We start from the raw sequence: 13,821 nt of genomic DNA, 5'->3' as shown, positions 1-13,821 counted from the left end.
CTTCTGTCGTTTATCGTTATAATAATTTTTTTTAATATGAAAAAAGAAATACTTCATGTATCTTTATATAAATAAATCCAAATTTGTATGTCCGAGGTGAACTGAGAAACTACCGAACAGATTTCGTTGAAATTTTCAGTTTGTCTAGGTTACTGCTGAGGCTAGGTCTTAGACTGTTTCAGAAAAAAATCAATGAAGAGTTCTATTTTTATTTAAACCTAAAATTGTTGAAAAAAAAAGGCTCTTTCTACAGGAGATAATTATCATAGCGTTGCGATTTTGGTTTAATTAGAAAGAGCGGAAAAAAACTTTTTTAGAATATTCTTCACCTACGGTATAAAAGAACGGATAAATTAACGAACAAAAAAGCGATAAGAATTTTAAGTAAGGGCAAATCAATTTTAAATCCGACATTTGAGTCATTGCCATTTTTGGTCAAAAGTCGAGAATTGCTTTTAGAAAACCAGAATCCGAGGCTCACCTAAAGCAAGCCAAATTATTAAGCTCAAGAATTAAAGATGAATGGAATTTAGTTTCATAACGAAATTTAAATTGTTGTTTTGTTACCATGGTTACGTCTGTTAGTTCCTTCGTTTCATTTCGTTTCTTCTTTCCTTGAGTTTTCTTAAAATGAAATTCGCAACTCCAGCGCTCGAATACGCTACCTTGCGGAGATTTACAAAACTGCCGACAAAACTAAAACATTGCGTTCCATGTGCTCATTTTTGGGCAAAACAAATAGTTTGTTATGTGTATTTATTTATTTTTTTTTTTTTTTTGCGTAATTCATCATTTGGAATCGTCATCCGCAACAGCCCAACATCAAAAATATTTGATATAAACTGTGAGTACACATTTTATTTATCTTGTTCTGAGTGAATTTGAATAAATATCAGTTTTTCAATTCGATGAAAAAAAAACGAACTTAACAACATTGACTGGACACTTTTCCTTAACCTAATTCCACATAAATGATTTAAATAACCTTTGTTACTACAGTATCCTACTGAAATAGACAGTATGCAAATAAATTTTCTTGAAAATATTTATCGCAGAACAGATTGAAAAATCCAGAAAGAACGTTAAGAATTTGAACAATAAAAAATAAAAGTTCGCCGAAAATCTGTTTATAGGGTTATGGTTTTAAAATTGTGTGAAAGAATAATGTATCTTGACAAGATTTCGCATATCAGGTAAATCATTTCCATGACGAATGAATTAAATGCATGATTTCTTTGGATATCCAATCATATAGTCATAGAAATAAATTATCTAGTGTTAAACGTTACTCTTGACAGTCTGCCACGTATGTGCACTATGTGGCAAAAATGTCAACAAATGCTGGAAATGTCACGAAACTGAACTTAATATGTACTAATGTATAGAAAAAACGGTACAAAATGAAAATGCCGTTCGAAGCGAACCAAAAATTTATGAATTCCGAATTCAACATCGTGAAAATGGCTGCTTCAGAACAACTTACTGTGTGTTCTGCATAATTTTATACTTTCGTAATACTTTTTGATTTCTAATCTCTTTCTACATGGGTCAGAATAACCAAAAGACTTTGAAAAATCTTTTCAAATGAATAAAGAACAAAAAATCATACATGCGGACAAAAATATCTATCATTTCCTGAGTTTAGAAGCAATTTATATGTTACAGCGTGCGTTTGTTTTAGTTTTTTCATCGGCCATTAGACAGTGGCTGCAGCGCCCCCTATAGTTTGTTGGAGTTGCGAATTCATTTTGGTTGGAGCGATCCAAGCTCTTTTGTTTCGATAAAATGAATTAAATTGAAATATTTTAACTGTTAAGTAAAAGTCGTCTGCTTTTACTTTCCCAATTTTTATGAAATTATATTCAGTAAATTCGCAACTCCAACAAACTATAGAGGGCACTGCGACCACCGTCTAATGGCGGATGAAAAAGGTAAAACAAACGCACGCCGTAGCGTAGAAAATGCTAAAAAGCCTAGTAATTTTTGTTTGTATGCATGACTTTTTTGTTTTATTCTTTTTAAATCAATTTTCAAAGTCTTGTGAACATTCTGGTCCATGTAAAAAGAAGTGAGAATTCGAGAAACATTACTAAACATTAGAAATTAATACAAATTTCGTAGTTCGTAGTTGTAAGCAGAGCCATTTCCACGATGTTGAATTCGAAATTTATCAATTATTGATGAAACTCATTTTTATTGTAGCCATATGAACACTATAAATATTTCATGTAAATAAACATTTGTTTATCAGTGTTATCAAAAGAGGAAGATGAAAGTTCTTTGTTTTGTTTGGCTAGCGCTAATTGTTTTACATTCGTTTTCGTATGTTTCTAATTTCTGAATTATGATTTAATTCTGTCATACATCATCAATAAAATTCTCGCGGATACATGGCGGTAGTTTTCTTTTTAATTGATCTTCCATTATTTCTTTATTTCGAATTCTGTTATCTTTCTACCATTTTAATCCACACACGATAAAAAATAAAAATGGTTTACAACTGACAAGCAAAATCTCGCCAAGTTTTCTTTGCTTACACAATACTAAAACTATAACCCTAAACTATAATCGTACTATTTTGGCGGTGGAAATTCTCAGCGCGTTAAACAGTTTTCATTCCGTTCTACGATAATATATTCAAGAAAATATTTTGCATACTATCTTTCTTTTGAGCTTAAGATTAAAGGGGAGAAAAAACCATATTCTTATAAATTCACACAAAACAAGAAAAACATTTACCTGGTATAAAGAGGATAACTTTATAATCCTCTTCCAAAAAAAAAAAAAAATGCTTCGAATAGACTTGCAAATGCGAAGTTTGTTAATCCAGAGTTTTCTTGTGATTAGGATTTCACGCCATTTACGACACTCAACTCACTTTTTAGAAAGAAATAATAAAGATTAACATTATTTTGAGAAGCTCGAGAATACCATTAAGGGACAAAACACTTTCTATTGCTGAAAGTAATCCAAGATGCATCGAATGCATTTACAAATACTCATAATAAACTGCCTATGTTTTCGTTAACAGGCTCACGTAGAACGCAATGTTTTAGTTTTTTCGGCAATTTTGTAAATCACCGCAAGGTAGCGTATTCGGAACTCCAGCGCTCGAATACGCTACCTTGCGGTGATTTACAAAACTGCCGATGAAACTAAAACATTGCCACGTTGCGTTCCACGTGTGTCTGTTGACGTAAACACAGGCAGTTTGTTCTGAGTATTTATTAACGCAATCGATGAGTCTTAGTTTGCTTTCAGCTACAGAAATTAATTCGTCCCTTAGTAGTATTCTCGAGCTTCTCAAAATAATGTTAGTTTTCCTTATTTCCTTCCAAAATATGAGTTGATTGAAAATAGTGAAAGCGAAAACTGGATTAACAAACTTGGATAACGTTATACAAGGTAAAAAAATTTATTGTTTTGTATGAACTTGTAAGAATATGAGTTTTTTTTTAATCTTAAATTAATTTAACTAACCGTATTTTACAGCAGCATTTAGTTGGAATGGACGGTATGCAAAATATTTTCTTGAATATATTATCGTAGAACAAAATGAAAAATTTTTCACCTAGAAAGAATTTACTTTATTCCTTTTATTCTCAGCTGAAAGGTTTCGCCAAATTTGTTTAGGGTTATAGTTTTAGTATTGTGCGAGCAAAGTAGCCTTGGCGAGATTTCGTATTTTTAGTTAAACCATTTTTAATTTTTATCATGAGTGGAATAAAATGGTAGTAAGATTACAGAATTCGATAAGTAAAAAGAAATAATGGTCAATCAACTGAAAAGAAAACTACCACCATATATCCTTAAGAATTCTGTAGATGATTTGCATAACTTGACATAATTAAATCGTAACTCAGAAATTAGAAAAATAGAAACAGAAAAATTTTAAATTAAACGATTCGGGAATTCGAGAGAAATAACTCAGCAACAAATGCAAAACAATAAGCGCTAGCCAAGCAAGGCAAAGAAGTATCATCTTCTTTCGATAATAATTTGTAATGAGATATTGAATTTTCTAGCATTAATTGTTGTTCTTGTCAGGCCACAATTATTATTTAGTTTTATCAAGAATTGATAAATATCGAATTCAACATTATGGAAATAGCTGCTTAGAACTACGAACTACGTAATTTGCATTAATCTTTGACGTTTAGTAATGCTTCTTGAATTCTCATTTCTTTCTACGTGGGCCAGAATATCCACAAGACTTTGAAAATTATTTAAAAAGAATAAAGCGAAAAATATCATACATACGAACAAAAATCACAACACTTTTAGCATTTTCTTCGTTACCACATGCGTTTGTTTTAGTTTTTATGTCGGCCATTAGACAGTGACTGCAGTGCCCCCTATAGTTCGTTGGAGTTGCGAATTCGAGCGCTGGAGTTGCGAATTATTAAATTATAGTATAACTTCGATTTAACAATACCCGATTTAACGATTTCCTCAATTTAATGATACATTTCACTGGTCTGGATTTGACAGCATTGAATGTCTAGCTCCTCGATTTAACGATAACCTTGATTCAACGATAACTTTTTCTAGTCCCTTGACATTCGTTACATCGAGGTATACTGTATCGTACAATAAACGCTCTTGCAAAGTTCTTTCCTAAATACGTATTGAGTTTCGGAAGAAACGTATTAATTTGCTTTTTAAGGAAAGAAAACTTCTTTTCTCTTTTATAAACTTTTGTAAGGTTTATGTGAGCAACAAAATTTTACTTTTTTTTAACAGTCACGAATTGCTTAGTTTTCGCTTGACCGTTGAGTGACGTCCGTCCGTCCTCTGATTTCATTTTTGAACCGCCTCTCTTTGCAGTGCCACCGTCGCAACGTGGCAAAATTTGTTTCTTTCAAGAAATTTAAAAGACTATATTTACCCTTTCAAATCTTAATTTGCCAGAAAAGCAAAATTGAAGGAAGATGCATTCATGTTTCTCAAAGGAGATTAAATGTCAATAATGGGCTCGTTTCCGAAATTTTAAAAGTATTTTTTTCTGAAAGAACATTAGCTTAAAAATATAGGATTCAATCATTTTTTTAAATGATTTGACAAAGTTAAATATTTTTAACAAGAATTTTTAACGGTGCAATTTCATTGTTTACGCTTGTGCACATGACATCACAAATGATGAAATGTCATTCACTGATGCCATTAGCACAGAGCACAGTATTTAATTCGCATCTTTACTCACGTGTACTGGCAGCAATATGGTTGATAGCAAGCGTAGAGCCCAATGTTTAATTCACGTGGTAGACATCAAGCGTAAGCATTCAGCACGCCATTGGAGATGCGCCACAGTACATCATATGTGACGTCATAAAGACCACAGCTTATTTTCAAAATCAAACATTAATAAAAGTTACTTAAATATATAAACGTTGGGAAAATAAAAGTTTTTTTTTTCTTTTTTTTTTTTGCTCTTTTTTTTGGCTTATTCTATGAATTTGAGTGACTAAAAGTAGTACATTTGACTGAAGGATACAACCCCATTTAAACTGAACTAAAAATTTCTTTGATAAGAACAATATGGCAGCCTATATTATATCAGTGTCCTGAAAAAGTGCTATCTTTTAGCTATCCAATTTTTATTCTAAGAATTAAATGCTAATTTGTTTTAAAAATACATTGTTTAGAAAAGAGAAAAAGTTCCCTCAGGTATTTTACAGGCTCGCCATTTAGAAGGGTTGGGGATAGGAGTGGATGGAGGGATCAATACCCATCACCCCTTCTGGTTTTGAGAAATTAGTATTTTTGCAGGTAGGTGGGAGTGGTTTTTTCTAGTTTTTGATAAATATGTGCATTCAGTATACCCCCTTTTACCTCCCATAAAAAAATTCGAAATGGCGGACCTGGGTTCAAAGTGTTTCGGTACTGCAGGTGACATAAACTGAAGAACCCTGTCACATAAGGCTTTTGACACGGCAGCAACTAAATTAAAGTGCCCTGATTTTTACAATGATACAATCAGGGTTGCGGAATCCAGGGGTGCTCACCTAGGGGAGGAGGGGTCATGGCGCAGGCTGCGCCTTTGAAATTTTTAGGGGGAATGTTTTGAGGGGTATTTTACACTTTGGGGGGGGGACGTTCTTACTTTAGGTGGCCTTCGTGATATTTAGGGGGAGGCGCCCTTGCTCTTGGAGGGCACCACTGCGGAATCATAGAGAAAATGACAGAGTCTGACTCCGGAAATCTTAGAACCTTCGACCCAGCACACCTGGATACAATCAAACATTTTTCTGGAAGGAAATCAAACCCTGAATTAATATTGAAAATGACATTAGAACTCAAATACAAGATTATAAATATTCTATAAAAGTAGAAGAGGGAAACCCCCTCCCATTCTATTATTCCAGCTGGCTCACCTTAACGTGATGTTGATTGCATCACTTAGTGGAAATCTAGGACTGTCAATGCTTTCTTTCTACTGACGTCGAAAATCCGATGTTTCATAATTTTCACCCTCTCTTCCTGTTAACATATCAAATAAATTAATATCATTGTGAAATAAAAATTCACTTAGTATTTTTCAGGGGTCGGAAGGCAAATGGCAGCCTCCGGCTCCGGTAATTTTAGGCCTCCGACTCCGATTTCGACTCTCTTGCCCCAAAGTCAGGGTTGCCCACAAGGGAGGGGAGATTATGACGCAAATTGCGCCGTCAAAATGGGGGGAGGAGTTTTAAATTTTGAAAATTTATTTATTTAAATTTATTTTTTGATTTCAATTTATTTTATTTTATTTTTTTCTGTTTATTATATTTTATTTCAGTAAAAAAATTATTTTGTGTGTGTGTGTGTATGTCATTGGAGTAGCACGGAACTTTTCAAATAAAAAACAAATAATAATTAAATAAATAAATAAATACAAATATTTTTAAAAAATTGACTTAAATAAAAAGGAAAACTGAACATAAATAAAAAATATTTTAAAAAGTAAATCAAATAAAAGAGAGAGCTAAAAAGTAAAAAAGGGAAAGAGTTTTTAGAAAAATTGGGGTGGGGGAGGGATTAGCGCCATTGAACTTGGGGGGAGGGGGATGGGCACTCCTGCCCAAAATTAATCCAACTCCAACTGTTGAAATTTTAAAGCATTCGACTTCCGACTCTGACCTCAGCTACTTTGCTCCAAAATCAGTCCGACTCCACGAATTCAAACTTTCCCCTGATACTTTCTTTTTAATTATAAAGCTAATTTTCGATTAGATACTTATACGAAAATAAAAATGTAATTATAAAAAAAAATCGTAGTTTTTTTTTCAAATGGAGTACATGTAAAATTAAAAACAACGTGTTTGAAGAATATGTTCTACAGTATGTTTAGATTTATTGTAAAATAAAATTTTGAATTTACTTACAGTGTATTTGGATACATTTTACGCAGCAGAAGACAATTTAAAATAATTAATTTAAATGCATTAATACTTTTTTTTTTTAATATAATTTCGCTCAGAAAGTTTTCTTTTGATCAACAAATAGTAGTCGTCAATTTTCGTTTAATATAAGAATTAAAATTAGTTTTTTGTTTTCGTTTCAAAAACTTACTGATCGAATAAAAATGAAGAAACCGAAAATAAGTTGCATTTTCTCTTGCGTAATAAGCGCTTTTAGCTAAAAATGGTTTTGGATTTGTTTTATTTCAATAATCCAGTCATGGTTATGAGGGGCATCGCAGTGAAACTCTTATTGTCTTGAGATGTCCTTGTTAAGTCGTTGCCAATGGTTCATTTCTTCATAGCAAAATGAAGAAAATGTAACAGAATATTTTTCAAATGCTATTAGGGGACTGGAAAGTAATGTCGGGTTTTTTCCTTTTTTTTAAAAAATTTATTAATTTATTTTATTTATTTAACCTATATATGTTTAAAGATTTTATTTTTAATCAACGAAGTAATTACCCTCGTTACCCCAAGTCTTTCGTCATCTAGTATGCAAATTTTCAATCCGGAATAGATAAAATCAATTGATTTTTGGAGCAAAATATCTGGAAGCTTCATCTGGGATACAAAGCAAATTTTCAAGTTTTGTCTCCGAAAAAAGGCGTTTTAGCAATTGGAAGAAAGTGAAATCAGGAGGTGCAATTTGTGGCAAGAATATTTCCACTATTATCAGCAGAAAAGGACTGATCCTGAAACATGATAATGCAAGACCACACTGCTCAGGGCCCTTAAAAAATTAACGCAGTAGGCTGCTTCACTCACCATGCTCACCTGACTTTGCACCATCTGCTTTCCCTTTATTCCAATTTATGTGTGACAAAAAAAATTGAAAATTTGTCCAATCTCCAAAAGGTCCATCTCCTGATATTTTGCTCAAAAGCCAAATAATTTCTATGTGTCCGGAATTAAAATTTTGTGAACTACATGGCAAAAGAATCTTGATAACGAGGGTAGTTACATTATTGATTAATAATAAAAACTTTGAGAATATATTTTTCTTGGTAAAAAAAAAAAGACAATCTGATATTTATTATTAACGGGAAAAAATACGTACTTTTAACTGTATCGTCACAAAAAAAAAATCGAAAGTATGTTCTGTTTTTATCGAACCAACCTAACGACCCCCCCCCCCCCTTTTAAAAATAAATAGGACGTGATAGGAAGATTCCGACTTCGAGTTCGATTTCCGCATACTAAAAATACCCCAAAAACCTTCAAATTTCGAGGGCACCAATGTCATCACAGGCTAGTGTAATACTTTACAGCGGTTGAAATTGACCAAATAACTAACCGAGAAAATAAACATATAAATAAATAGACTCTTATATACATTTAAAAAAGAAATCACACCTCCTATGTTGCATTACACGTGTTTTTTTATGTGTTTAAGTAATAAAATCATTACTTAAGATTAGTAACTGCCCAGGAAAATTATTATATTTTACAGTGCACGTTACAACTGCAGCATTCCTGGAGACAATAGTTGTGTGGAAAAACAATTGTTACTGTACCCTTGGTAATACTTTTGGCGTAAATAAAGTAGTTATTACAGCTGGTGGTGGCCACCTGCTTACATTCTAGGTGCATTTACTGTACATTAAACTGTAGACCTTTCCTTGTTGAATATATTTTTTCTATAACTTTCATAAGTAGTGTTAAGTTTGTTTGTGCTTTTTAAACGCACTTACGATCTTAGAACAAATTTATTTGAAGTGTAATACAGAGGTGTCCCCCCCCCCCCCGGTCATGGCGCAGACTGCGCCATTGAAATTCTTAGGGGGGTATTTTAAGGGCTATTTTTCACTTTTTGGGGGGCTCATGCTTTTGGGGGGGTCTTCGCGACATTAAGGGGGTCGTGCCTTTGCTCTCAGGGGGTGGGATCCTCTGCGTAATAACAGTATTTGCACAGAGAAACACTTTACATCAAAACTATTTAAGATTCCTTTTAAAACAAATTACAGTTTTTGATGCATTTCAAACTAACACTTTTTTCAGTGAAACATTTTTTAATCAATTTCGTACAAAATACTAGTAACAGCAAACAGAAGACATAACTTTGACTAGCACAGAAATATAGAGTATTTAAACAAATAGAATGCAGAAAACGTTTTTACGACTTATATTAAAGTAAAAAAGAAAGTGACTAATTACCTTTTCAGAATTTATAAACGTGCATAGATTAGTTGCACTTGATAGAAAACAATGAATTGCGTTAACTTACTCTTTTTGACCACGAAATATATTATAAGTGAGTTAAATAACAATATCAGTTACAAATTAATATTTTCAGCCCATATGGTGGTATTATTTTCATCCTAAACATCTGCCCTGCTGGTTACAGTAAGTTATAGGGAGGTTTCTTTTCCCACCAACTGCTTTTCATCAGTTTTGAAATTAGTGGAATTATTCTCATTTGCCTCGTCGGTGTCACTTTTTTCAGATTCGGATTTCTTGGGCAGCGGAGTATCCTGATTCGAAAAAGATGGTTCACCCCTTCTGTCTCCTTCTCCGATGGAAGCTTTATTTTTGTGTTCCTTTTTCCATTTTTGATTTTCCAGTTTTCTGGAATGTCTCTGTCCTTTCACGTGACTTACGGCGCTTTCATATCCACTGACTGAAGTTTTGCATAAGTCACACGTAATAATACCGTCAACAATCTGCAGACTAGACATTAGCTTTCCTATTTCTGACATAGGTAAACTTTTGATTCTTCCAGTTGAATTTGATTTTAGCATTTCATAGAATTCCATCTCCTTTTCCACCTTAGAATGTCGCTTACTTTTTAAATGTTGGATGAATGGGGCGAGACCAGTAAAAACATTTCCGCAAGGTTTGCATTCGTATGTATCTTCGCTTAAATCATCGAAAGATTTGTCGTGCGCCGAGCCTGGCACATGTTCAGTCGATTCATTTGATATATCATTGTGTGCATGGCTATCACTTTTTACTGTGTGCTTAACGCTACTCAGCTTGTACATCTCCTTCAAAAGATCCATGTTCACATTGCCAGCTTCCTTGACTAGCTCTAGTACAGCATGTTCCACCAATTTCCTTTTGTGGCTTTTGCTAGTTAAGTGTTGCTGATACGCCTCTGGTCCTCCAAATTCCTTCTCACAAGGATCGCATGTTTCATACGGCTCAAATGAAGCTAACTTACCGATATCCACTTTCGTATTTTCATCAGTTTCTGCGTCCATCAACTTAGCTTTCATGCGCTGTCGCTTAGCTGCCTTGGCATGCTTTCTGCTTTTAATGTGTTGCTCGTATGGTGTGACCCCAGAGAACGATTTGTCGCATATGTCACAACGCATGTCGAAGTCACTGTCGTCGTCAGAAGAGTTGTTGATGACTGAATCCTTCTCAGAAACTTCCATTGTTATAGGTTCAGGGTTCTTCTCGCAAGAAAATTTCTTACCTTCTGCCATATTGACCTGAAACGATTAAATAGTTAATTTTTTTTCTATCTGTCATCGTTAACTAAGCTTCGTTTATTTGTCATAAAGAGCCATACCATGTGACGGAACACGGAACGAAACATTTAGAGCAGTTTTGTCACTAGATTTTGTTTTATAAATACAAATAAAACAAAAGCGACAGTAAGGATCTGTCATAAGAATTATGTAGAACATTAAAAAGCATTGTTTTTAGATAAAATAATTGAAGAATATGCAATAAAACGCCCGTGGCGGTACGGGACTCAATGTGTTCCGTTCTGTCACTGGCATTTTATTGCATGTTGTTCAATCATTTTCTTCAAACTGACTAACTTTAGATATTCTGTAGGGTCTAGTGGGGTAATGTGGTCATAAAATCGTAGGTTTTCCACATAGGTGGATAATAAATACAATAAAGTCTTTAAACGCTTCAACTTCTTTGTTGTTATTTTACATTGCATTATTAAAGAACACGGTACATTGAGTTAGAGGGAAAAAAATATTGATTTAAGAAGCTTTCTAACACTTTCATTTCCCTTTGTATTTATGACCACTTTACCCCATGGAGTGGGGGAAAGTGGTCATAGCATGGGGTGAAGTGGTTATACTTAAAAATAGATACAAAACCATTTCAAATAACCCTAATATTTGTATATTTCGGTTATTTTTATAGTTACAAGTATATGCACAAGTTTATGTGTGTATACACGAGTATATACGCGTCGTGTAAAAATCAGTAAACACGTTTAGCAAAGAAGCTGAATACATTTTCACACTGGTAGCTAAAACTTTTTCACAACAATGAGAAGTCTGTATTCGTGAAACTTGTAGCCGTTCAGGAAATTTTATTACATTAAATCATATAATATTTCATTATAAAAATATTTTCATTATCACTTTGCCCAAGCGATAATTTTCTTCTTATGATTGAAGGCACAAATTTACTGCCAAAAATGACCTTTCGATACAAGCTCTATTGTTAAATACATTTTTCCATCTTTATCTTCTGTAGTTTTCAAAATAGGCTTTCAATTTTTTTTTTTTTTAATTTCGAAGAAATATAATTTACTTGAGCTATTTCCCAAAGCTCCACATTCTCCTACTTCACATTTAATGAAGTGTAGGGCAAAAACTCCCCAACACGGAAACAAACTTTAAGGAAATTAAGAGTAGGTCATTAGAAAAATAAAGAATTAGAAGATTATTACTATTTCCGGATAACAGTACACAAAACCTGTCAGCCATAATAAAATAAATATAATTTTTTTAAGGGCTAAAACTTCAAAAATTCTCAAATCTTTAGCGTAAGATCTCATTATTATTTTTCTTTCGACTGAAATAGGTATTACAAAATAGAAAATAATCACCCTATAACATGAGACAAAGTCTTTGGTTATCATCAACCTTAGGCACATAAACTTTTTGCGATTCTTTTAATTATATTTTTAAATGTAGCAAAGAGTTATTCAAAGCGTCGCGTCGTATTCAGAAACAGTGGCTGATTTACCACATCGCAGGCGTCGCAATTACGAGGGACCCCGAAGAGAACTCAAAATATTTTACACCATATTTATAATAGACGAAGGGCCCGCAAAAATGCATTGCTACGAACCCCAAAACCCGTAAATCGGCCACTGTTCAGAAACGAATGTTGACTATACTGCCGTAATAAATGCAAAAATCGTATCTACATTTGAGATAAAAATGAGAATTTGCAGTTTATATATATATATATATATATATATATATATATATATATATATATATATATATATATATATATATATATATATATATAAGTTGTGTGCCTCCATGTATTTGATACAGATGCACCTATTTCAGCTTTTTTTTAAAAAAACATTTCCCATTCACAAATGACCGTAAAACATTGCATTTAGGTAAAATATGTGACAAAGAACCACTTTTGGATCGTAACGCAATTTTGATAAAAAGTGCAGATACAACTTTTTTACTTCGCACGGCATTATACCTATTCTGTTTTAAAAAATTATAATATATTCTTAATTCATAACCTACTAAAGCAGCAACTAACTAAGAAAATGATTTATGGATAGGGATCATATATTTATCAATTTCACAATATTAAAAGTTTTTTTCAATTACCTAAAAGACGAGAAAAAGAAGCAACTTACTTATTACACCTGTATTTCAAGACACAAACGCAAATGACCTGTGTTTTAGCGCTAGAATGCAAAATGTATCTTTTTTGTTATCAGTCAAGTCGGGAGAAACGTGATGTAAAAATTATCTCTCATGTATCGAAACCAAAACCTTTTATCAGTCAATTTGGATTTCGTGTCGATGATCAAAATGTTGAAACAAAGTGAGAAGAATGCAAACTAAAACTTTTTGACTAAGCGAATGATTACATCATGTATTAATATATACAGTGAGGCACTAAATATGCAAAAATATAAAGGCAAAGAATTATAAGCAGGGGGGTGCACCCCCATGCAATATCACAATAAAAGAAATTTCATATGTTTTTTTTAAATTCTTTATTTATTTACTTATATTAATTTTATTATTATTACATTTGATTATTTATTTCTATATTTATTTTAAAGCGAATTCTGAGACACTTTCAAGAACTCTAGAACAGTTAAAATGATTTATAGCACTTCGTTTGCACTTTGTCTTCGCCACTTTAATACTATATTGTATAGTTTTACAGAATTGTTCCAACTTTGTAAGAAACACCTATTTTAAGATTAAAAAAAATATTTACATAATATTGTACAAGTAACGATTTCGCATAACAACAGTTTTTTTTTTTTTTTTTTTTGAATCTCAAGTAGTGCAGAGAAAGAATAAGAATAGAGGAAGTGTAATATTTTTCACTCGTGATAAACAAATTAACAGTACGCAGTAGAAGTAAGATAAAAGCAAGCAGTAACAAAAGAACTTCCAAAATACTAAGT

At 32.7% G+C, this 13,821-nt stretch overlaps 1 protein-coding gene across 2 annotated transcripts; it reads right to left on the bottom strand.

The window, feature by feature from the left end:
* Positions 1-9,445: 9,445 nt before the first annotated feature.
* On the bottom strand, positions 9,446-13,139 carry LOC129216213 (zinc finger matrin-type protein 1-like). Of its 2 annotated transcripts, none has more exons than XM_054850402.1 (2): positions 13,033-13,139; positions 9,446-10,876 (listed from the first exon to the last, which is right to left on the bottom strand). In XM_054850402.1, the coding sequence occupies exon 2, from the start codon at positions 10,868-10,870 to the stop codon at positions 9,791-9,793; it is 1,080 nt and encodes a 359-aa protein (XP_054706377.1). In that variant the 5' UTR covers positions 10,871-10,876; positions 13,033-13,139; the 3' UTR covers positions 9,446-9,790. The 2 variants fall into 2 exon arrangements, with proteins under 2 accessions (XP_054706377.1, XP_054706378.1); XM_054850403.1 differs by having other exon boundaries at positions 13,004-13,033.
* Between the last annotated feature and the right edge of the window lie 682 nt (positions 13,140-13,821).

Source organism: Uloborus diversus, chromosome 2, assembly GCF_026930045.1.
Source record: "Uloborus diversus isolate 005 chromosome 2, Udiv.v.3.1, whole genome shotgun sequence".
Lineage (NCBI taxonomy): Eukaryota > Metazoa > Arthropoda > Arachnida > Araneae > Uloboridae > Uloborus > Uloborus diversus.
This window is presented reverse-complemented; position numbering and strand designations above follow the sequence as displayed.

Bases quoted from the DNA above. Each gene is read 5' to 3' on its own strand.
- LOC129216213 (XM_054850402.1), bottom strand. From the start codon at position 10,870: ATGGCAGAAGGTAAGAAATTTTCTTGCGAGAAGAACCCTGAACCTATA.